The following is a 25,132-nucleotide window of genomic DNA, read 5'->3' on the forward strand; positions in this document are numbered from 1 at the left end:
CTTGTCAACCCAGGGAAGAACCGGAGCAAAATCCTTCCTTGGGAGGACTCACTTCTTTCTGCCTCCATCCCCTTCCAATGTGAGGCAGTGTGAGACAGAATTTAGAGGACAGTTTCAAGTTTCCTAAAGCCCAACAGACTAATCTGCACTGAAAATGGATGTCCCTTTTTCCAGAATTCAAAGGCAGTTCAAGAAGAAAGCGCTGCTGCTGTTCTATTAGCAATAGAAGTCCATAGCCCCAAAGTGGTTATCTCTAATTTTTGGGACCAAATGAATCTGCAAAATCTCCCCCAGCCAGCTCTTCTTCGGACTTTGGGGAAACTCATCCTCTATCAAGGTAAAAGTGGGTATGAGAGGGAAGAGCATTTGGGTTAGGGGTGGAAGGAAGATGGAGGTCCTTCAATCCACTTTATAATTATTCTAATCTTGATGAGCTTGAGTAATTGAGGTCTCCAGTAAAGGACATACAGAAATCCAGCAGAGGTTTGAAGAGGGTCGAGCAGACTCAGACTCTCCACAGGAAATAGGAGGGAGTGCAAGGGATTATTTGGATTATCTCCATCCCAACTCTAAGGAGGCAGAGGAAGGAAAGGAAGGACCTGTGATCTTTTTGCAGGATAGCCAGAAATGGGGAATTTTGATGGAGGACATTAGGAGGGAAGGGAATGAAAGGCAGCCCAAAGTAGAGTACAAAGAGCCAGCCCCAGAGTCAGGGACACCTTGAACAAGTTACTTAATCTCTCAATGGCCCTGGGCATCCCTCAAAGGCTATTAATTTTCAGAGCACTTGAAAAGCTGAATTGTCAATTTTCTATATTCAGAAAAGCATAGGTTCAACAATCCAAACAACAAACTAAGGAGGGCGTAGAGAAAGGTGAAGGTTAAAAAGGCAGAACAGAACAACCTTCACTAGTTGACAGGGCTATTTTAAATGATTCAATTCAATTCCATTTAAAAGCATTAATTGATAATAAGATAAGGTGCTTTAGAATCAGCTGAGTTTGAATAATCTGGGATCAGTGGAGAAATTGAAAAGTCCCAAGTGAGAAATGAGGAGAAAATGAGATGCTCAATTACTCTTATGAATTAATAACTAGATATTATAGGATCCCAGATCTCAAATTGAAAAGGACCCCAAAGTCTGTCTCGTCCAATTTCCTCATTTTGTAGTTAAAAAACATAGGACCTAAATGTTAAGTGATTTTTCCATGGTCACATAGCTAATGAATCAGATACCAGTCATCTTCTTACCCTAAGATAGAAATACCCCTTTCTATCCTCCTTGTGTCTAGGTATGGCACCCTACATTGGTGCTACATGGAGCTATGTCCTACCTATTCTGAGAAAGGCTCAGACTGAAGAAGAAAGACTGGGACTATTAAGTGGTGAGAACTTTGTTAGAAATGAGGGATGGATAATCGGAGTGGATGGAAGGCAAACAGAGAGAAAGATGGAGAGAAGAGCTCGGAAATTGTAGTTTCAGCCTAGTAGTCTTGAGTAGCCAGGCCTAGTGCTTGGCAAGGTCCTACACCCTGTAGCCACACCAATTTATAGATATAATGGGAATATATATCTAGAAAGTGGGATATAGCTAGTGCCCCTATGGAGCCCTATGGAGAAGAAGTAAGGATATGGAGAGCATGTGATTCACTGAGCGAAGGCCGGGGGATCGGGGAGGGGACAATCTCAACTCTTAATTTTCTATGCAGTGATCAATGGGTTGGCCATTAATGCCCGAAATCACATTCTGGGCAATGATGATGACAAATCCATGGATATCACACAAGAGATGCTGTCCTTTAAGGCATGTTTGACCCTCCGAGTGCTTTTTAATCGCTGGCCCATGAAGATCAAGGGCAAGGTAGGGAGAAGAAGTGGTATCCAATCAATGGAAACTTGGGAGCACTATGTCTAGTTTTTTGTTTGTTTTTGTTTTTTAATGGGGCAGCTGTCTGTGCCAAGGGTAGAATGGCACAGTAACTGTTAATAAACTGAATAAACTCTTCCCTTGTCAAGGTACTCATCTAAGTTTCCAGGCCGTGGTAATGATTCCTTTTCAACCCTTTCCTTTTCAAAGATCACCAAAAGGATAAGTGCCCTTCTTCCCCTTCACCCTCCCCAACCTTATCCCCATTATTGGCCAGAGTCATTCCAGAAGTTAGGAGATAGCCAAAATGGCCTCTCTTAAAGAAATGGTACATTTTAGAGCCACAAAATATTACCTATTATTTGCCAATAATCTAAAGAAATCGTAGAAGTGTTTACCGACCCCACAGGTCATGGGGCAAATTCTTTTTTCCTCATGTAAAAGCCACGGCAAACTACTAAAATATCACAGCTAAGCCACTGTTATTATTTTCCTGGGAACAGGTGACTGAAGAAACTTTGAACATACTGGGAAACCTTTTCTTTCTCATCTCACCACCAAAGCTGAAATCTCAATTATGCTGGTTAATCCGACGTCTTTTGGCCCTGAACAAAGCAGGCGTGAAGTCCTTCTACATTATTCAGGTGAATATGGGTATCTCTAAAAAGCACATATCCTTCTCTGACTTCTAGGATCCTTTGCCTAAGGAGCTAACACTACCTTATGGGTAGGTAAAATAATCTCTTACATATGCAATTTCAAATGATTGGGGAGTTTAAAAAAGAAAGATCCTTCTACAATTATTGGAAATTATGCTGTTAGATCAATGTTTTTCTTTTCTTTTTAAACAGTATTTTATTTTTTCCCTATTACATATAAAAAAATTTTTTAGCATTAATTTTTACAAGATTTTGAGTTCCAAATTTTTCTCCCTCTCTCCTTCCTATCCCCTCTTCTGAAAATGGTAGACAATTTGATATAGGCTATGCATGTACTATCATGTAAAAAATATTTCTTCATTAGTTACAGTTGTGAAAGAAGAAATAAAGAGGAAAAAAACACAAAAAAGAATAAATTAAGTGAAAAAATGTGCTTCAATCTGCATTCAGAGTCATATATTTCATTACCAGGATGTAGATAGCATTTTCCTTCATTAGTCTTTTGTACTTATATTAGAGCATTGTAATCCTGAGAAGAGCTGAATCATTCATAGATTATCATTGTACAATGTTTTCCTGTTTCTGAACATTTCACCTTGCATCATTTCATGCATTTCTTTCCAAGTGTTTCATTATTTCTCATAATATCATAATATTCTATTGCATTTATATATCACACTTTGTTCAGTCATTCTCCAATTGAAGGATATCCCCTCAATTTTCAATATTTTGTCACCATGAAAAGGGTGTAAATCTTTTCCCCTATTTTATTATATTTTTGGGATACAGACCTAGTAGTGGTATTGCTATGTCAAAGAGTATGTACAGTTTGTTTATCCTTTGGACATAATTATAAATTATTCTCCAGAAAGGTTGAATCAGCTCACAACTCCACCAACAGTGTACTAATGTCCCAATTTTTCTACATTCTATCCAACATTTATCATTTTTCTTTTTTTTTTACCCCCCTGAGGCTGGGGTTAAGTGACTTGCCCAGGGTCACACAGCTAGGAAGTGTTAAGTGTCTGAGACCAGATCTGAACTTGGGTCCTCCTGAATTCAAGGCTGGTGCTCTATCTACTGTGCCACCTAGCTGCCCTAATCATTTTCCCTTTTGGGGGTCATATTAGCCAATCTGACAAGTGTAAGGTATCACCTCAGAATTATTTTAATTTGCCATTCTCTGATTAAAAGTGATTTAGAGCATTTCTTCATATGCCTAAGATGGCTTTGATTTCTTCTTATGAAAAATGACTATTCATATCCTTTGATCATTTGTTAATTGAGAAATGACTTGTGTTCTTATGCTTGACTCAATTCTCCATGTACTTAAATGAGACCTTTATCAGAATCACTGGCTATAAAGATTGTTTTTCAGCTTTCTGCTTTCCATCTAAATTTGGTTGCATTGGTTTTGTTTGTACAAAAGTGCTTTATTTTAATATAATCAAAATTATCTATTTTATATTTTATAATACCCATAATTCAATTAATTTCTTTAAGAATTTGGATGCCATACTACTTGGTGCATAAATGTTTAATATTGCTTCTGTTTCATTGTCCATAGTACCTTTTAACAAGATGTTGTTTCCTTTCTTATCTCTTAATGAAGTCTATTTTTGCTTTTGCTTTGTCTGAGATCAGGACTGCTACTCCTGTTTTTTTTATTTCAGTTGAAGCATAATAGTTTCTGCTCTAGCCCCTTACTTTTATTCTCTGTGTTTCTGCTGCTTCTGTATTTCTTATAAATATAATTATAGGATTCTGGTTTTTGATCTACTTTGCGATCCACATCTATTTTAAAGGAGAGTTCATCCCATTCACATCTCTAGTTATGTGTACATTTGTGCTTTTCCCTCCATCCTATTTTTCTTAATGTATGTCCTTTCTCTCCTTTTACCCTTTCCTTCCTCACTAGTGTTTTGCTTCTGTCCACCATCTCTCCCTATCTGCCCTCCTTTCTGTCAGGTTTCCCAGCCCCCTTCCTTACTTAATCTCCTTCCCTCCAACTTCCCTGTTGGGTAGGTTCCTATATTCCACTGATGTGTATATTGTTTCTTCTTTGAGCCAATACTGATGAAAGTAATGTGCATGTGATGAACATTGCCCAACCTCATTTCTTCCCCTCCACTATACTAGGTCTTTCACTCTTCTTCATGTGAAATAATTTAGCCCATTCTCTCTCTCTCTTCACCCAGTGTATTTCTCTTTCTCATACCTTAATTACTTTTTACACCATTCTCTCAAATTCACCTTAAACCCATACTCTGTGTCTATGTATTTTCCTTCTAGTTATTGGCAATGCAATTTTTAAGAATTATAATTAAGAATTACAAGTATCATCTTCTCATGTAGGGATGTAAACAGTTTAGCTCTATTGAATTCCTTATATATTTTTTTCCACTTTCATATGTTAATGTTTCTCTTGGATCTTGATATTAGAGATTATATATTTGGTCTTTTCCTTATGAAAACTTGAAATCCTTTTATTTCATTGAATGACCACTTTTTCTCTGGATATATTATGTTTAATTTTACCAGGTAAGTGATTCTCAGTTGTAATTCTAGCTTCTTTGCCTTCTGGAATATCATGTTCCATAACCTCTGATTCTTTAATGTAGAAGCCACTAAATCTTCTATAATCCTGATTGTGACCCCCAAATTTGAATTGGGTTTTTTTTTTTGGCCAGTTATGGAATCTTTTCTTTGACCTGATATTTGGTTATAATGTTTCTTAGAGTTTTTATTTTGGGATCTCTTTCCTGAGGTGATCAGTGGATTTTTTTCAATACCTATTTTGTCCTCTGGTTCCAGGATTTCAGGGTAATTTTCCTCAATAATTTCCTGAAAGATGCTGTCCAGTTCCTCCTTTTGACTATGTCTTTCAAGTAGTACAATGATTCTGACACTGTCTTTTATGGTACTATTTCCATGTTAGTTGTTTTTCCCATGAGGTGTTTTACATTTCTGTTTTTTCATTCTTTTGAACTGGTTTGATTGATTCTTATTATCTCTCACCTCTCAGATTGGATAAGATTACAGGAAAAGATAATGATAAATATTGGAGGGGATGTGGGAAAACTGGGACATTAATACCTTGTTGGTGGAGTTGTGAACTAATCCATCCATTCTGGAGAATAATTTGGAACTATGCCCAAAGGGTTATCAAACTGTGCATATCTTTTGATCTAGGAATGTTTCTACTGGGCTTATATCCCAAAGAGATCATAAAAAAGAAAAAGGATCCACATTTGCAAAAATATTTGTAAGCAGTCCTTTTTGTAGTGGCAAGAAATTGGAAACTGAGAGGATGCCCATCAGTTGGAGAATAGCTAAATAAGTTATAGTATATGGAGGTAATGTTCTATAGGAAATGATGAATAGGCTGATTTCAGAAAAGCCTGAAAAAATCTATATGAACTGATGCTGCGTGAAGTGAGCAGGACCAGGAAAGTATTGTACAGTTACAACAAGATTATGTGATGGATCAACTGTGATGGACTTGACTCTTATCAACCAACAATGTGGTGATCAAGGGAATTCCAATATTGACTTGGGATGGAAAAGCTTAATTATATCCAAAGAGAGAACTATGGAGACTGAATATGGATCAAAGCATGGTATTTTCACCTTTTGTTTGTTTGGTTTTTTTTCTTTCTGGTGTTTTTTTCCCTTTTGGCCTAATGTTTTTTGTACAACAGAACAAATATAGAAATACGTTTAAAAGGATTGCACATATTTTACGTACATCAGATTGCTTGTCTTGGAGAGGAAGAGAGGATTGGAAGGAAAAAATTTAGAACACAAAGTTTTCTAAAAATGAATGTTGAAAACTATTTTTACATGTATTTGGAAAAATAAAATATTACTGAAAAGAAAAAAAGACTTTTTCCATGCTTCCATGTACCTTATAATTTAGCAAGGGGACGTGACAGCACTTGAGACTTGTAAAAGACTTCAGAAATCACTTAATTCTACCCAAACTTGAAAAAATGGTCACTCAGTCTTTGCTAGAATACCTCTAGTGAAGGAAAACTACTTGACCTTTTATGCCAGCTTATTCCATTTTTGGATTCTCTCCTCCCAAATTCTAAATTTATACAATCTTCCAGCAATGCTAAATCTACGTTTCTGCAATATAATCATCATAAATGGCACATGACAAGTAGATGATTAAGAGACAAAGTGCTAAATGAAGGAAGAGGGGAAAATAACTGATTATAGATTTAGAGTTCTGATTTTACCATTCCATATAGTGTCTTTCCCAACTCCTGGAAGCTGTGGCTGCCAGTGGATCTGGGGGTAAGAATCTGGCATCGAAGTTGGATGATCTTGTGGTGCTGTTGTCTTCCCAGGTGAGCTTTGTGGGAATCAAGGAATCTGGGCCCCGTGAGTCTCTGAGCCCCAACTCCCTAGAGATAGTGATGTATCTAAGAAACACACTATTCTTATGGTCCTTCTACCTGACTAAGCAAATACATGGACCCTTAAGGAGCAAGACTGGAATATTTCTCTAGGCAACGTTGCACAAATTCTTATGAGATCAAAGTAGGCAGAATTTTCAGTAGTTACTTTTTCTACACTGGAAAAAAATAAAGAAAATCCATATCATTCCACAGAAAAATGTTCAATTTTCATGGAGGTAGAGGGGAAGGGAATATTTTACTCATAATGTGGTGAGGAGGGGAAAATTAATTTAATTTAATTCATTTGATTCAGTGAATTCAATTAAGTGACAGGCATTGTGCTAATTGTTCGGGGATGAGAGTGGACAACTCCTTCAGAGAGAAGTCTAGAGAGTCTTTCTGTCTTCCCTATGATTGTCCCTTGTTATCCCTGTTCTTTCTTCTCTCGATACTAGATTGATAGGTTCTGACAACAACCCTCTAAGGTTGTCCCATTTTATAGATAAGGAAAATCAGGTGACTAAGTGTACCCAAGCTTAGTAGCTTTATGATAGAGACAGAGGTATTACCCAAGTGTTCAAATCTAACTTCCATGCTCTTTCCATGACAATGGCTTGCTTCCCTTGACCAGGGGGGCTCCTTTGGGTTCTGGTATCTTCCTCTAAACAGTTTCTCTTTCTATAGGTGACCTGGAAAGTTACCAACTCAGATTCCCTTCAAAACCACAAAATAGCCCTGAAGTCCTTCCATATTATGAGTAAGAATACAGGGTCCTTTGGCTTGAGCTGAATAAGGGAGGGGGTTATGGGAGTCATGAATAACTACCTTTATTTATGCTTAGCCTGGAGACTGACAAGTTAAGGAGATCTAGATTTGCCCCAGAACCAGCCTCCATCTTCTGTGGAAAGTGGGGACTGGGGTACAATATTTCTGTCCTTATGTATATAGCTTGCCCAAATCTGAGACTCAGAGCAATATATATCGGCTTTGCATAATATGAATTCAAAGTGTCTAAAAATACTCTTAACTCTATTTCTGTTTCTTTCCCCTAGTATCTCTCTGGTTCCTATAATCTTCTTCCAGAAGTGATCTAAACCCAGAGAGACTGAGATATAATTCTATTAATGATAAAGACAAAAATTGTCAAAATTAGGCAGTGGTTATTGGGAAAAAACCAAGGGATAGATTCTAAGCTCCTGCCAATGATCCTACCTTCTCTGCAACAGGTTAGACCTTGGTAAACCATCAAAGGCAGCAAGATAATATAAAAGGGATTAAGAATTCAAAGTCAGAAAACCTGGATTCAAATTCCAGCTTGTTTATTTTCTGTGTGACTTTCAACAGATTGCCTTGCTTCTCTGGGCCTCAGTTTTTCCATTTATATATTTATGTATAATATTTATATATATATTTATATTTCCATATTTATATATGAGGGGGCTGGACCGTATGACTTCTAGGTTCCTCCCTGATGAATCTCTATTTTTCCTCTTTTCACATGTACCTTTTCTACTCTCTTGAATTCTCTTCCTCTGGTAGCACGACTATATCACCATGAGATGGTCAAATTGTTTCTAAAGAGCATGGATGGCAGTGATAAGTCCAATGTCACATTAGCACTCAAGATCTTCAGAGATGTATTCCAGGAAGGTGAGTATATTCAGAGTCTGGTTATTATTGGCTAGAAGGTACAGTGGTCCTCAAACTTTTAAACAGGGGGCCGGTTCACTGTCCCTCAGACTGTTGGAGGGCCGGACTATAGTGAAAACAAAAGCTCACACTCTGTCTCAGCCCCTCAGCCCATTTGCCATAACCCCGCGGGCCGCATAAATGTCTTCAGAGGGCCCGTGGGCCGTAGTTGGAGAACCCCTGTCAGGGTCTAGCAAAACTGCTTCTTTTCAGAAGCAACATGGTAGAATGGGAGAAACAACATTGGAACTCTTTGCTGTGAAAGCTTGGGCAAGTCATTCATATCTGAACCTCAATTTCTTTGTCTGTACAATGGGAATAATAATAATTGCCCTATTTACTTCATAGGGCACTGGTGAAGTTTAAACAATATACAAGCAGATTGTAAAGTTACATACCAATGTAAGGCCTTGTTGTTATTATTCACTAACGACCAAGACTGTGATGGATGTTCTGGGGAAGATGCACTTGTTTTAACTTCCAAGGAATAATAAAGTAGACCCACAAGTTCTATTAGAATATCTAGCAAATGACCAAGAAAGAGGAGTATATTGATGGTCAGGGACGATATGGGACAGCTATTTGTTGACTAATAATGACAGTAATCTGCTGCTTCCTTGAATATAGATATGAATCTCAAGATTGTCACCTTTTTATTACTTGTGATCTCCTTTAGTTCTTGTTTGGTCAGAGACTCTTTTTATCTATCCATAGATCTGACAAATAATTTATTTCTTTGTGTGTTTTTTTTTTAGTAGCAATATTTTCTTTTTATTTGATTTTCCCCCCCAGGGATAACATGCATTTTATAGTATCTGTAAACACAAGAATATGTTTACACTGACTTTTGAATTCAGTACATTTTGGAATGTTGGATTACTCATCAAATTCAATGTAATATGCAACAACAGCAACACAGAGAGAAATGCATTAGATTAGGACATTTTATAGTTTAAAATACTTATAGCAGCAGCAGCAAGATGGAAAGATGATTTATTAAACCAATTCATTGCACTTGGTCATTTTATTGCTATAGCAAAACAAGGCCATTTTATTGTAGTAACACCTTTCATTTCTGAGTATAACTGTCTTATTCTGCTCTCTATTGTAAGTTTTCATGTGGACAAAACATTTAAAGATAATTTGGAGCGCATTTTGTTGTGCTATGATCACGGTGAGAAAATAGAAAATAAATTTCTATGACATCAGGCCTACTTTTCCATTTTCATCATCAGAGAAATCTTAATACTTCTAAAGAAAAAATTACAGAAACAACAAATATTTTTTGAATTGGGAGTATTAATTTTTGATGTCTTTTGGAAGATACGTGAATCAAATGCATTATATGTCAAAAACTGTGGCATGCTTCTATATGCAGTAAATTCTCAGATATTTCAACATAATATCACAAAGCTGATTCAAAGCTTTGAGCTTATTTGAGCACATTTGACAAGAACATATAATCAATGCATGAAAATTGCTACTCTTTTTGACAGATCATTTCTTCCACCCTTGTCTAATTTCTTTACAATATCATTCTTTATGTCTAAATCATGTATCTGCTTGGAGCTTCTCTTGGTATCTGATGTGAAATATTGGTCCAAGTTTCTGCCTTCTTTTCCCCAATACATATATTTTCAAATAGTGAATTCTTGCCTCAGTGACTGGGATTTTGGGGACATATCAAACACTAGGCGTGTGGCTCATTTGCTTCTCTATGTTTTATGCCTAATCTGTTCCACTGTTCAACCTATTTCCTACCCAGGACCAATTGTTTTGATGATTTCAGCTTTTTAGTATATTTTGAGATCTGGTATTGATCTCCTTCCTTTCCATAGGAGGAGAGTGCCTTTGGCAATGGGGACCCACTGAAGGTTTTTGAGCCCCAGTAGTGACATGATTAATGCCATTATAGAAGAAAAGAATATAGAACTATGAGGAACTCAGAAAGTCATGTCTAATTCCCTCATTTTATAGATGTGGAAATTGAGACCCAATGTTACATAGCTAGCATGTATGTACATGAATATATACCTATGTATACATCTACAATCTTTTCTATTTAAATGCTACCTATTATTATTATATAGGTAGCAAGTTGCAGAGTATTTGAAGTATTCTATCATTGACAGCCTTTGAGATTATATGTGTGAGAATATTGGCAGGAACAAGGCAAGATGGCCTCTGTAAGAATCTAATCTTTGAAGATTCTCAACATGGAATTTTCTTACTTGCCTGTATCTCTGGACAATGGAAGAAATGAGGAAGTTGATTATAACTTTTTTTTTCACAGCATAATTTTTTATTAAGGTTAAATTTCCTTTTTTGTTTAAGTCATTTAAATATATCAGTAATTGTCATTAAGCAATATAGATAAAAAGAAAAATAATAGTAAATCCTTGTAATTATATTTATACATGAAATACTCAGAACTTCTAACTTATGATCAAGTATGATAATATACCAACTACTGTAGTGGATTATAACCTTGACTCTGATCTTTCCTTTAGTGCCCCAGAGCACAGAACTAAAGAATGAAGTAATGCAGACCATTATACATCTAATTAAGGAGGATTCCAAAACAGTGAGTATTAAAGCTATGAATGGGGTTGGAAGGTAGTTGCTTTCTTTAGCTTTTGAGAGAGCATCAAGATGGGAAGTGAGGAGTGGGGATGAGGAGAACAGAGAGGAATCTATCAGGTTTGGGGAGATTTCGGTTCTGTTCTTGGTTTGGATTTGTTCATTCCTCCCCATCTGAATGAGGCTCAAGAAGTTGTTCTCCAAGGTGGGAGGAAGATGATGACCAGAGAATCAGTTAACAAATTTACTGTGTAGCTACTGTATTCAAAGTATTACACTGGGTGCTGTATAATATATAGGAGCTACTAATCTAGTTGGAATAATAAGACGTGCACTCATGAAAGACAGGAATATAAGAATGAGGAGATCACACTGGACTTGGATGGTTGGGAAAGAATTTGCCCCTTTGATCATTCATGTGTCTCTCATCAGTATCTTACTCTGTGCTTGGTCATAGTCTGTTTCCTACAAACATTCTCAGATCTCCCCATTCTTAAAAAAAATTTCACTCGATGCTGTAACCTCTTCAAACTCTCATCTTTTCTCTCTGTGTCTGTCTTTCCTTTCGCTCTGTGTCTCTTAAAAACAATACTGTGTTTACTTATCTGTTTCCAAATTGCATTCCTCAGAATAATGGGAACCCCCTGAGGACAGGGAGTTTTTTATTCTTCACCTTTATATACCCAGAACTGAGAATTTAATGGAAAGAGTTGGATAGATTGAAGTTAGGCTTTGAATAAAAAGGTATAATTTTGACAACAGTATTTGGAGATGGGGGGACAGCTAGTGGAGATTCTAGACAAAATGAATACTATGAACAAAAGCACAAAGAGAGGAGCGCAGAAGCATATTTGGAGAGCAGCGGATAGGAATTCGGCTAGAGCTGGATCTATTTAGGAAGTATGAGAAGGCAGACATGAACACTGAGGAGACCTTGGAACAATATTAGGTGAAGGAGTTTGGCCCTTATTCCAAAGAATGACTTCCAGGGAGAAGATGGGGTCCTAAGAACTTATTCTTAGCTTTCCAATAAAGTTGGAATGGGTATCTTTTGGACCCATTCTCTCTGACTCCCCCAATAGCCCCCATACTCATAGTCATCAAGATCATGAGAATAACAATTTTTTTAGAGGAGGAGAGTTTGGCATCGTAACATGTATTAAAATAATGCTATGGTTTAATAGAAACAGCAAAGAACCAAAGAATTAACATGCAAGCTAAGTAAAATCCCAACTAAAACCCAAATGTGTTTAATGTCTAATTCAATAGCTAGTTAAAAACCCAAGAAAGACAACACATAATAAAGTACTGCAAAACAATTGGCAATTTTCGGTTATCAAGACTGTGAATTTTGCATTTTATATCCTTTTCTCCAGCTTGAAAAACGTTCTTTTGAATGTTATATAAAATACATATAAAATAGATTATAAGCTTCTCGTAGACAATAAAGTGGTTATGGTACATACATAGAATGAAGATGGTAAGATAATAAAGGTAGACAGGATACCTGTCAGCTGTACGGTAGCATACAAATGCAACCAGGAGGAGGGTTTGAGGGGCAGTTTTAGCCCTTGGGTCTTCCTAGATGGCCGTAGACCCTCAGATAGTGAGCAGGAGATGGGATCATTGACTAAGCAAAGTGAAAAATGTATTGGACTAGGATTTAGGAGATTTGGGGTCTGATCCCAGCTTTGATGCTAACGTATCATTTGATATTTGGAAAGTCATTTTGTTCCTTTGACCCTGTTTCCTCAGTTTTAAAATCTTCAAAGTTACCTCATCGTTCAAATGTTCCATAAATATATGTCCTTACAGATACGGCTGCCTCTGCTACAATTCATTGAAAAGCTAGGTACCTGTAATTACTTAAGCCTGGAAAAAGGAGATGTGGTTATTAACCATCTCATCAAACTCAGTGAGCTTGGATCCACGGTGAGTAGTGGAAGGGCCAAAACTAGGCCTGGGAGTCACATAAAGGGGAAGGGGCAAGAGGAGGGTTTGCAAAATGGTCAGAAGGGTCGGGCTGAGAACATAAGGGATGAGAGGGAGGGGAGGAGTGGGAACATAAGGAATATGAGGGGAGCCGAGAATAAAAGTCTGACTCAGAGTTTGGGGTGCAGCCTAACATGCCTTCTATAGCCTGTGGGCTCAGAAATATCAGCATTTAGTTTATCAGTGACATAAGGGACATTCAGGTCAGCAATACTGACCCAGGAGGCTTACATAGGGTTGGATTGATTTTTCTCTTTTCTCATTTCCTTCAGAGTGATGAGGAAACCCGGGAGCTGTCAATCAGTATTTTACATCTGGTATAGACTGTTGGAGACAAAGATGCTTTGCCTTTTCCCAATTCCTCCCGACTTACTCCTCAAGTTGCTTCGGGGATTCCCCATGACATCTCTCCAGGGCTCATGGGCTTTCCTAACATTTCCCTTACTTCTGGAATCTCCTCTGCCCGATGTTCTGCCAGTTAGGCCTGGGGCTTGCAGTTCCTGGCGCCCTTTCCCTAAAAATCTCCATGGTGGCGGGCTGCCCTTCTGCCTTGTTCATTTTCATGACCCTAAGTTGAAGAAGGTTTTTTCCCTCTCCTTGTGTATAAGATCATTTCAGCAGGAAATGTCTCTCTTCCTCTTATTCCCAGAGATGTCTCTGACATTTTCCAAATATAATATGGGAGAAGTAGGCACGCAGACTAGAGGGATTATCACTCTCCCTTACCGCCCCCCCAACCTCATCCTATAAGGGTACAAGATGCTCTAGACCCCAGTAGAGTTGGTAAGGATTGGACAGCGGGTCCTGGGAGCCGGGACTGTTGTTGGAGCCTGCATTCCATGTTACCCTTAGGTGTCCCTGCCCAGGCTGATAACTTTGTTGTGCCAGCCCATGAGGCCCAAGGCATTTGTGCCCCTCTGCAAGATCGCCACTGACATCGCATTGAAGGCTCAGGCCTTGGGCCAACCACCTTACCTTAGCAGCTACCATCTTAACCGTGAGCTGGAGGGACGGGTTTCCCTTAGGGTGTGTGTGTGTGTGTGTGTGTGTGTGTGTGTGTGTGTGTGTGTGTGACACAGAGAGAGAGACAGAGAGAGACAGAGAGATAGAGAGAGACAGAGAGACAGAGACAGAGAGAGAGAGAGAGAGAGAGAGAGAGAGAGAGAGAGAGAGAGAGACAGAGAGACAGAGAGACAGAGACAGAGAGAGAGAGAGAGAGAGAGAGAGAGAGAGAGAGAGAGAGAGAGAGAGAGAGAGAGTGACACAGAGACAGAGACAGAGAGAGAGAGAGAGGGAGAGGAGGGGGGAAAAGGAAGGAAGGGAGGGAGGGAGAGATAGAGAATGTGGGTCTGGGGCTGGAGAAGCTTGAGACGGGGACTATGGTGGTAAAGCTTTCTGCCTTGGGAAGGATGACAATAAGAGCACAGGACCAGAACCTGGGGGCAGACGGGCAAAGCAAAGACAATCAAGACTAGAGAATAAGGGGACAGAGCCTGGGTGTAGATAAGGTCCGAGGGGGTTAGGGGTGGAACAAGGAGGGACACCAAGGAATGCAGAGGGCCCTGGGCCGGCTCCTGCCCCAGCGGTTTCCTGGCCCTCGTTCTCCTCCTCACAGATGCCTCTTCTGGGTCCCTTTATCCGTGGGCTGAGTCTCGATTGGGAACAGCACAACTTGACCCGCATATACCCCCTGGTCTTGTGTTTTTCTTCCTTTTTCTGCAGCCACTGAATACCCCTCCCCACAAGTGCTCTTTATCAACCTTCTAGTAAGTGACGCTCCGGGGGACGGACCAGGACGATAAGTGGTTGGGGTCTGGATGAGGAATTTGGAGACATGGTCAAGGCGTACGGGGTGTGACTGGGGTCAGGGAATTTAAGGGAAGGCCCTAGCGGCCTAAAAGTTAGGGGCAGCAACGTGGGGAAGGGGGCTGAAAGGGGGGCTGCCGTTACCGTGCGTCCATCCCACCTTGCCCGGATGGTTCTCTTGCTGCTCCTCCTCCTCCCCACCCCTTCCTTCCCAGCTGTCTTCTCTGAGGCCGTATAAACTAAAGGAATTTGGGGTGTCCTCTCTTTGGCTGTTGTATGCTCTCCACCCTCTCAACTCCCTGCATCCTGTGATCAACTTCAAACTCGGCCAAGTGTGGACAAAAGAGATCCCTAATATGATTCAGATTCTGGAGAGTGAGAGCAGGGCCCCTGGGGAGGGGAACAAAGGGGGGGACATCGTGGAAGGGAAGGGAGCCGGGTGGGCTGTGGCACCGCTCTGGGAGCTTGGGGTACCCCCTTCCTGTGGGAATCCTTTAAGACCATAGTCTACCACTAGAGTGGGTCAAAGCAGAGTCCAGTCAAGTCATACGCCCTAAGCCATGGTGAACCTCCCCAAATTAAAATAGAAGGATAATTTTACCTCTGAATGGAGTCATGGTAATTTAGGGTATCACAGGAACAGAGCAATGCGTTATACTGCTCGTGGATTAGGTGCAGTCGCAAATTTAAAAGTGGTTCCAAAAACACATTTCCCCCCTTGCCTAACAGCATCATTGGAATGCTCCTACTCTACATCGTTGTATCCAATATTTTGTAGCTCACTGTACTCTGAGGAGCTCTGCATTTTTATTATTCTTTCACACATAAATTATATCCCGGGAAATTGAATTTTCAGAAACATCTGTCATTACATTTTTATGAGATTGGGTTGAACAGAAAATTCTGACTAAAGCTTGTTTTCCTTCATGATCCATACCCCATGGGAAGTGCCTAACAGAGGAATTGACTCCTGATTTTGGCGGCTTCTTTTTGCTGTGAAAGCAATTTCTCAGCCCTACTGTGTGTAAGAGTGTTGTACTTAGCACTACAATACATACAACATCCCAAACACATCCCCAACATATACCAAGCGGACTTTTCAGACAGCAACAAGAGTTGCATATCCTAGGCAACTGTTACCTACTTAATCTTGGGTTCAATGTCCTTTTCTGCTTTGGTTTGATAGATGAGCGGGAGTTCCATGTCTTTGAGGATTGACCTTAATGAGATGAACTCTCTCTCTCTCTCTCTTTCTCTCTCTCTCTCTCTCTCTCTTTCTCTTCTCTCTCTCTCTCTCTCTCTCTCTCTCTCTCTCTCTCTCTCTCTCTCTCTCTCTCTCTCTGTCTCTCTGTCTGTTTCTCTCTCTCTGTGTCTCTGTCTCTCTGTCTCTGTCTCTCTTTCTCTCTCTCTTTCTCTCTCTCTCTCTCTCTCTCTCTCTCTCTTCTTCTCTCTCTCTCTCTCTCTCTCTGTCTCTGTCTCTCTCTGTCTCTCTCTCTGTCTCTCTCTCTCTGTCTCTCTCTGTCTCTCTCTGTCTCTCCTCTCTGTCTCTGTCTGTCTCTGTCTCTGTCTCTGTCTCTGTCTCTCTCTCTCTCTCTCTCTCTCTCTCTCTCTCTCTCTCTCTCTCTCTCTGTCTCTCTGTCTGTTTCTCTCTCTCTGTGTCTCTGTCTCTCTGTCTCTGTCTCTCTTTCTCTCTCTCTTTCTCTCTCTCTCTCTCTCTCTCTCTCTCTCTCTCTCTCTCTCTCTCTCTCTCTCTCTCTGTCTCTGTCTCTCTCTGTCTCTCTCTCTGTCTCTCTCTCTCTGTCTCTCTCTGTCTCTCTCTGTCTCTCCTCTCTGTCTCTGTCTGTCTCTCTCTCTGTCTCTGTCTCTCTCTCTCTCTCTCTCTCTCTCTCTCTCTCTCTCTCTCTCTTTAAATATAGAACACACTGAAGAGAACTTTATGCAGAAGGAGTGGGAGAAAAAGCTGCTTCTAGTGAGAGATCCCCCAGAAGACATCAGTCCCCTGTTCACATCTCTGCCCTTTCTGAAAGCTGCTCCCAGACCCACACCCTGATTTTGGCTTTGACTCCCTGGTACAATGAGGCTGCACTTCAGGGTCTGGTCTCTACCCCAAATCTTAATTAACTTACCATATTATTATTATTATTATTATTATTATTATTGGAGGTAAGGGATTAAGTGGCTTGCCCAGGGTCACACAGCCAATAAGTGTCTGAGGCTGCATTTGAACTCGGATCCTCTTGATTCCATGACTGTCCATAGCAGTCTCCTAGATGCTTCTCACTATTTTGTCGAATGGTTTAGTCTCCTCCCTATGTTTCCAAGCCCTGTCTCCTCTCTCTGCCTGGGTTACTGTTATTTACCTAGATTGACTCACATCCTCCAGGTTCTGAATCCATACTTCTAAGCTCAGCTCTCAAATTTGTCATCTTTCTCTGCTTACTCCCTGTCTGCTCTTTGTCCCATACCCCATTCCCCAAGTTTTCGAGTAATAGTTTGCTGGCCATCGGTGATGACTACTGGCTGAAGGATCTCATTGACATGATATTTAAGAAGATGCAAAGCTTCACGTGGTTGCAGCAGGAGAGGGAGAAGGTACACATGCCTGTTTTATAGGGACTGGGGGGTGGGCCTGGGGGAGTGTAAAGGCAGGAGGGGGCCAGGAAGAAATTCAGTGGCTTTTCTTAAGTCCCCCAAATCTTTTTAAAGTAATAGATTTTTACTTTTCCAAATACATGCAGAGAATTTTCAACATTTGCCTTTGCAAAATCTAGTGTTCCAAATTTTTCTCCCTCCATCCTCCACTAGACAACAAATAATCCACCATAGATTAAACATACGCAATTCTTCTAAACAGATTTCTGAGCCCCAAGGATCCAAAAGAAAGAAGGAACAAGAAGCAGACTAATGACAATAGTAGTAATAGTAATAAATACCTTGCATATGTTTAGCACTTTATGCTTCTCAAAACTCTTTGGTATCCAGTGATGGCTTACCACACTGTGAAGCAGGTTGGGAGGGGCTATCTCCTTTTTAAAGTGAGGAAAGGAGCCTGAGTCTAACCTAACGTCACCAAGTAAATCAGGAGAAGAGACCGGAACCCTGCTCTTCATCATACTACCCCGAGGGGTTTGGGCCCTTGGAAGGAGGCAGAAGTACTCTTCTAAGAAGGCTCAGGGGTGATTCAGGCTTTTCCACTGACTGTTCTTCTGGTGTTCATCCCCTTCCTTCAGGTCCAAGCTAAAACCTCACCTTCTGTAAGAAGCTTTTCCTCATCCTCCTCAATGCTAGTTTCTTTCTTCTGTTGATTGTCTCCATTTTATTTATTGTTTTTTACAGCTGGTTTGTACACAGATGTTTACATGTGGTCCCTCTCATTAGCACTCCTTGAGAACCAGGACTGTTTTTAGCTTTTTTCGTATCCCCAGCACTTAGAACAGTACCTGGCACCCAGTAGGTGCTTACTGACTGGCACTTCCCTCAGTGGCTGGAGAGCAGGATTGAGAGCCCTCCTTCTGTCCTCGTCTCATCCAAGCTTCCACTTTTGTTCCAACTACTGTCACACAGATCCATTTCCTGCTGAAGAATATGGAATTTTGAGTCGGGAGGCCTGGGTCATGACTTCTCTGTGAATCCCAGTCCTCATATCTAAAAGATGTTTGTGTTGTAGTTTATGTCCACGCTGTGTGCCTCCTAGAGTTGTGAGGAAAGTGCTTTGTAAAATTATGAAGGTCCCCCTTACTAATGTGAAAAAATAATATTTATGTACATACATATATTTTTCACGTTAGTAAAGGGGACCTTTTAAATATAATATATATGTAATATATATTATGTATATATATATACACACACACATAATGGGTAGCTCAGAACTCAGAGATGTTTGCTATGATAGCAGCAGAAGATGTGTGTGTTGGGGAGAGGGGACTGAAAGTAGGTGAGGGGAGGGATAAGCTCAGGAATAAAGCCTAAAATGCCATTTTTGCTAAACCCTAATGATTTTTCCCTCTTATCCTCCCAGTCCTTCTTATACAAACTCATTGGCTACACCCTGAAGAGCTCTAATGACCATAACTTTGTGTCCCTGAGGTTGGATGATGTCCTAAAGAGTTCTCAAGATGAAGAGCTGGAGAGAAAGGTGAGACCAGAGGCCCCAAGAAGTGGGCACATGTTAGAAAAAGTTGGAGAGTTTTAGAGCATAGAATTTTTGAGCTGGATCTTCAGGCTCTCCAGTCAGGAATCTTCTTTTAAAAAGTTATTGGTAGATTTTACTTTTGCCCCATCTTCATTTCCAAGTATATTCTTCCCCCTCCCTCCCCCTTCCCAGTGAATCATCCCTCATAATAAAGAACAAATAAGAAACAAAAATCAGCTCAGCAAAACTGAGTCTGGCGAAGATTTACATCCATAATCGCCCACCTCTGCAAAGAAGGGAGGAGGAAGTGACTCTTTTCTCTTCTTTATGGCTGAGTTTGAGCATTATACTTGTACAATCTTCCATTTCTTTTTGGTGATTTTTTTCCCCGTATACATTGGTCATTGTGGATATTAGCTTCCTGGTTCTGCTGACTTCCTTTGCATCAATTTACATGTGTCTCCCAATGCTTCTCTTAATCCTTATATTTATTATATTATTCCTTATTTATAATATTTTTATATATTATATTTTAACATATAGAAAATATATATTTATGTATGATATATAATATAATTATATATAAATATCAATTTACATGATATATAAAATATATATTATATTTTATAATAATAAATATTATATATGATTGTTAAATATTATATTAATCCTTAATATTTATTCTTTTTGATGGCCCAGTACTATTCCATTATATTTATCACAACTGATTTAACCATTCCCCAATTAATACAGCTAATGGTTTTTCTATATTTCTGCTGCAGGTGAAGTGTTTTCCTTTTTTTTAGGACTTTAATAACTCCCCTGTGAATTGTATTTTCCCTCTCCAGATAGGCAAGGCTCTAATTATCTATAAATATGGTTTAAATGCCCACCAAGGCAGTATTAGGAATAACAGGGAAAGGATTATGATCCTGATTCTGATACTTAGAGATTGTATGATTGAGTAAACTAAACTTAATGAGCCTGGGCTTTCTCACCTGTGAAATGGGGATAATAGCATGTGCACCTCTGTGAGCTTAAGGACAGAAAGTACTTATTTTGTACTTATAAAGTACAAAAGCAGCATAAGTCCCGGTCCTGGAGAGCTGACAGTCTAGTTGGAGACATAGGAGAGAAGTGCCTAAATCATAGTTGCTTAATAAATGCTCATAAAATATAATTAGATTGAACAGAAAGATAACCATTTACAAGGCAGTGAGAGGTGTTCATTGAATTCACTGTGTAGTATAAGAGCTTAGAGGAAGGAGAAAGCTGAGGTATGTAGGGAAGGCTTCACAGGGGAAGGGGATACGAGCTAGACCCCAGAAGGATGAATAAGTCTTAAATAAGTAAAAAAAAGCGGGAGGAGAGCATTAGTCTGGCAGAATAGTGTGAGCAAAGGTTCAGAAGTGGGACTGTTTGGGATATGTTGGAGAATGTAATGTATCAGTTTGACTAGGGTGCAGGAGGGAGTTTGAGGTTGGAAAAGTAAATTGGGACCACACTCTTTCTCGGTGATCCCATGTGGGGTTTTCTTGGCAAAGAGTGATTTGCCATCTTCTCCTGCTCATTTTGCAGATGAGGAAACTGAGGCAAACAGAGTTAAGTGACTTATTTAGGGTCACCCAAGTAGTAAGTATCTATGAGACTAGATTCAAACTCAGGAAGATGACTCCAGACCTGGAGCTTTATTCACTTTATCACCAAGCTGGCCAAGTTAGGATTAGGTTGTGGGGAGCCTTTAAAATTAATCAAAAACCACTAGGCTCTGCACCCCTCCTCCTCCTCACCTCATAAGAATCTAATTTGGCTTGTCTCCCCATCCTCACCTTTATTGATTGGGATTTTACTTTTTGCCGGATGATATATATCTATCTACCTAATCTGATAATCTGATCTGTGTTAATACATCAATACCTACTGCTGAATATTAATCTATTGATCCAATTGCTAAGTTTTATAAGGTATTTTGGATTTGGATTTTAATTTGGAGCCTGGAAGACCTGGATTCAAATTCTCTCACTGACGTTTATTCCCATTTAATCTCCACGAATCTTGACTTTTCATCTGTAAAATTATGAGATTGATTAGAAGGCTCCTGTAGTCTTTTCCAGTTGATCATTCTCTGAAAACGAGTAGATAAATCATTCTTCCCTCTGAACAACATGGCATGTGTAGTAGGGCTTTGAGAGTATATGATACATGTTTATTTTCCTCCCTCTAGATTTCTGCAAGTCCTCCCTCTTCCTATAAATTCTAGATGCCCTAGATTCAGGGAAGCAATGCGGTATAGTGGGAAGACCTCCAAACAAGGAATCAAGAGACCTGGTTTCCAGTGGGAGTTCTACCGTTAACTATCTAATGTCGGGGAGTTTCCTTCCCCATTGGTAGAGTGAAGTCTTTGGATTAGAGAAAATCACTAAAGTCTATTCCAGTTCTAAAAATCCCTATAGTCTAGAGCCAATCTTTACATTTTAATGGGTTCTTTTGGAGATGAGTTATCCAAGCTTCCAACCTAAGAACTATCTTCTGCTCTATTCTCCCCCATCCCTCATATAAGTGCTCATACATGATTTGCTTCCTGACTTGTGTACAATCCAAACTGAATACAAAAAGATTTTTTTTTTTTTGATAAGAGGCGTCCATCATAATTGGGAATCAGAAAAGATTTCACCAAACTAGATGAGAGCCATTGAGTCACAGACATCAAGTCTGGAAGTGAGGAAGGAGAACATTCCAGACATAGGGGAGAGTCTGGCTAGAGGTGTGAGATTAGTGGGGCGTAATGTTGTATAGAGAAAACAGATCTGATAAAAAAAAACCAAATGAATTTTTCCCAAGAAAACCCTAAATGAGATAAAAAGAGTTGGACATGACTAATTGACTAAACAGCAAAAACATCAATCTTAATTAGATCACTGAATCTTTTTTCTGAATTTAGTAACTTCTAACATGTGCATGTAACCAAAAGCTAACAATCCTCAACAGAGAACCATATTAATTCTAACACACACATGCAGTTTTTTTTTTTATTATAAAAGTGACTTTCAAGACATTACAAAGAGTTGGCTCCAGAATCTTTGAGACATAACACATGATAAACTCCAGGCACATTGGTCTGTGTGAAGAAGGAACAAAGCTCCCCAAGGGAGAGATAGGAGATAATCACATTTTACAGTCAAATTAAACTACCGTCTTAACCACCTCCTTCCCTTAGACTCCCAGGACTATCCAGGTCGCCACCAAAAAGTGGTTCTGACCAACTACCACCAGAAAACAGGTGAGCCCAACAACCTTAAGGATGATAATTTCCTCCCCTACACCCACCCGACCATGGTCCTGTGTCCAACTCAGCCTTCATGGTAATCATTTTTAGAAGCAACCTGATAGAACCTCTTAATGATGGGTGCTATAACCCTAGTTTCTGAAGACCCAGAAAAGAAAATTCTTACTACTAAATCCTTGGTGTGGTCATGTAGTTCACCATCAGAAACTTATGATTTTATCAGTAGAAATGACATTTAAAAAGAGACATATTGTTACCGTACCCCAAGGATTATGGAACTTTCATCTGTTTTGAGGCAGAAACCTCCTTTATGTATTTTCTTTTTATTTGAATATGAGCTCCTTGAGAACAGGAGCTATCTTACTATTCTACTTGCATTTTCATGTATTTTATATCTTTTTATATTAAGTTGGCACTTAACAAATGCTTTTCCTCCCTGTTTCCAGAATATGTGATGCATAGAAGAATATAATTTTCAATTTAATGACAAATGTTTTGGTTTTATTTGCAAAATTTTTGTACCCCCAATGTAATGGTTAACTTCAGTCTCTTCACTGTCTCTATCATAGTACTTGGTACATTGTAGGCCTTTAATAAATTCTTCTTGATTGATTCTACAATGTTTTAACCTAAAGGGAAGCTAATGGTGGAATCTCAAATTCTATAGTAGAAGAGTTGAAGTGATATTTTGAGGTAGCAAATTACATTATAGCTGCTTACTTGACCTCAATCAACCATGGGAATCCAAATACAAAATAAACAAATAAAACAAACCCTATCCTTCAGGAACTTATATTCTATCAAGTCTGGAAAAGAGTATAGGAGAATTTTTATTCTATCTAGCAGCAATAACCTACAATTCCTATCAAAAATATTAAAAGACAACTTATAATAATTTCATATCTTTTAAAACTACTTGACAAATTTTGTTTTGACATTACTTTCATTTCCAAATATATCACTTCAACAACAGGGACTTTGCCCAGTAACAAAGAATAAAAAACAGAGGGGGGAAAAAGCATGTTTGCTAGACTCTATGTTCTTTGGGACTCAACTGGCTTAATGTTTTAGAGATGATATCTATGGTAAGACCAATTTCTCAGCCAATCCAATAATTCTTTCTGTATAGTGTGACTTCCAGGTCAACCAGTGACTTATCAGAAATATAAATTGATCCAAGGGTCTTTGGCCCTTACTTATAATGCCTTTGATTTGTTTGAAATGAGATGTGTTCCCATCTAGTTATGTTATATTTTAAGTCTTGCTTTATCTCTTGCTTTAAGTGAGATAGAATAATTTGATTGATTTCCCCAATCAATCTTATAATTACACTTAAATCAATTTACATAAATTTATTAAATATTTGGAGTATTAAGTGTTGAGGACACAAAGATGAAATAATTCTTTAAAAAAACTATTCATTTTGAACTTAAATATAAAATGAGAAAAATAATATATATATAAACACAAAAATACATATATGTGTCACTGTACTATACATAATTTTATTTTTGAATTCTTTCTCTGGAGGTGGACAAGGTGGACAACATCCTCCTCCTTAGGTCCAAGTCTTTTCATGTTTTTCTAAAATCAACCAGGTCATTATTTATGTCACAGTAGTATTCTCTCACAATCTTATACCACAACTTGTTTAGCCATTCCCTAATTGAAGGGCATCTATGATTTTAGCCAATCTGATTAGGTATAAGATGATATCACAAAGTTGTTTTAATTTGCATTTCTCTAACCAATAATAACTTAGAGCATTTTATATGACTATATATAACAAAACAAAACAATTCTTGATGTCAATGAGTGTACATTCTATCTTGGGAAATGACATGCACACCTATAAATATATACAAAATATTTCAGTTTTATCCAATTTTTCATGACTTCACTTGTGGTTTTCTTGACAAAGGTACTTAGAGTGATTTGCCATTTCCTTCTCCAGCTCATTTTACAAATGAGGAAATTGAAGAAAACCGGATTAAGTGACTTGCCCAGGTTCACACAGATAGTAATTATCTGAAGCCAGATGTGACTTCAGAAAGATGAATCTTCCTAATTCCATACCTGGTTCTCTATGTACTGTACTATCTAGCTGCCCCTATGCAAAATATATTTTAGAAAATACAGAATAAAATCTCCAGGGGAAGGTACAGTGGTGGTGGAGGAGCAATCTAGAAAACCTTCAAAAGAGAGGCTTGTATTTGAATAGAACTTCAAAGGAAACTAGGGATTTTAAGAGGCAAAGGTGAGGAAGAATTATTTTTCAAATGTGGACAAGTCCAAGAATATGAACAGATAGCTTTCAGACAAAGAAATAAAAGCTATCTATGCTCATATGAAAAAATGTTCTAAATCACTACTGATCAGAGAAATGAAAATTAAAACCACTGAAATACCAATCTACACCTATCAGATTGACCAATATGACAGTAAAGGAAAATGACAAATGTTGGAGGGGATGTGGGAAAATTGAGACACTAATTCACTGTTGGTTGATCTGTGAAGTGATTCAACCACTCTGGAGAGCAATTTGAAACTATGCTAGAAGGCTATAAAATCCTTTGAACTGGCAACTACTGGCAGTTCTGCATTCCAAAGAGATTTTTTAAAAGGGGAAAAGATCTCTATTTACACAAATATTTATGGTAGCTCTTTTTGGGTGGCAGAGAATTGAAAATTGAGGGGATCCCCATCAGTTGA

The 25,132-nt window shown here is 38.9% G+C and overlaps 1 protein-coding gene across 4 annotated transcripts in view; it reads left to right on the top strand.

Moving 5' to 3' along the window:
* The window catches only part of LOC141543689 (maestro heat-like repeat-containing protein family member 1), an 82,376-nt gene that overhangs the window by 19,115 nt on the left and 38,129 nt on the right, over positions 1 to 25,132 (top strand). For all 4 annotated transcript variants that reach the window (XM_074269295.1, XM_074269297.1, XM_074269298.1 and 1 more), the window contains exons 4-19: positions 175 to 337; positions 1,293 to 1,385; positions 1,710 to 1,861; positions 2,371 to 2,511; positions 6,783 to 6,881; positions 7,617 to 7,689; positions 8,472 to 8,582; positions 11,132 to 11,205; positions 13,017 to 13,133; positions 13,466 to 13,510; positions 14,046 to 14,190; positions 14,916 to 14,959; positions 15,215 to 15,374; positions 16,916 to 16,968; positions 17,478 to 17,591; positions 19,021 to 19,137. In XM_074269295.1, the coding sequence (XP_074125396.1) occupies positions 175 to 337; positions 1,293 to 1,385; positions 1,710 to 1,861; positions 2,371 to 2,511; positions 6,783 to 6,881; positions 7,617 to 7,689; positions 8,472 to 8,582; positions 11,132 to 11,205; positions 13,017 to 13,133; positions 13,466 to 13,510; positions 14,046 to 14,190; positions 14,916 to 14,959; positions 15,215 to 15,374; positions 16,916 to 16,968; positions 17,478 to 17,591; positions 19,021 to 19,137 (1,701 nt within the window). The remainder of the gene's footprint in view (positions 1 to 174; positions 338 to 1,292; positions 1,386 to 1,709; positions 1,862 to 2,370; positions 2,512 to 6,782; positions 6,882 to 7,616; positions 7,690 to 8,471; positions 8,583 to 11,131; positions 11,206 to 13,016; positions 13,134 to 13,465; positions 13,511 to 14,045; positions 14,191 to 14,915; positions 14,960 to 15,214; positions 15,375 to 16,915; positions 16,969 to 17,477; positions 17,592 to 19,020; positions 19,138 to 25,132) is intronic.

The sequence above is a fragment of the Sminthopsis crassicaudata genome, chromosome 5 (assembly GCF_048593235.1).
Source record: "Sminthopsis crassicaudata isolate SCR6 chromosome 5, ASM4859323v1, whole genome shotgun sequence".
In the NCBI taxonomy this organism is placed as follows: Eukaryota; Metazoa; Chordata; class Mammalia; order Dasyuromorphia; family Dasyuridae; genus Sminthopsis; species Sminthopsis crassicaudata.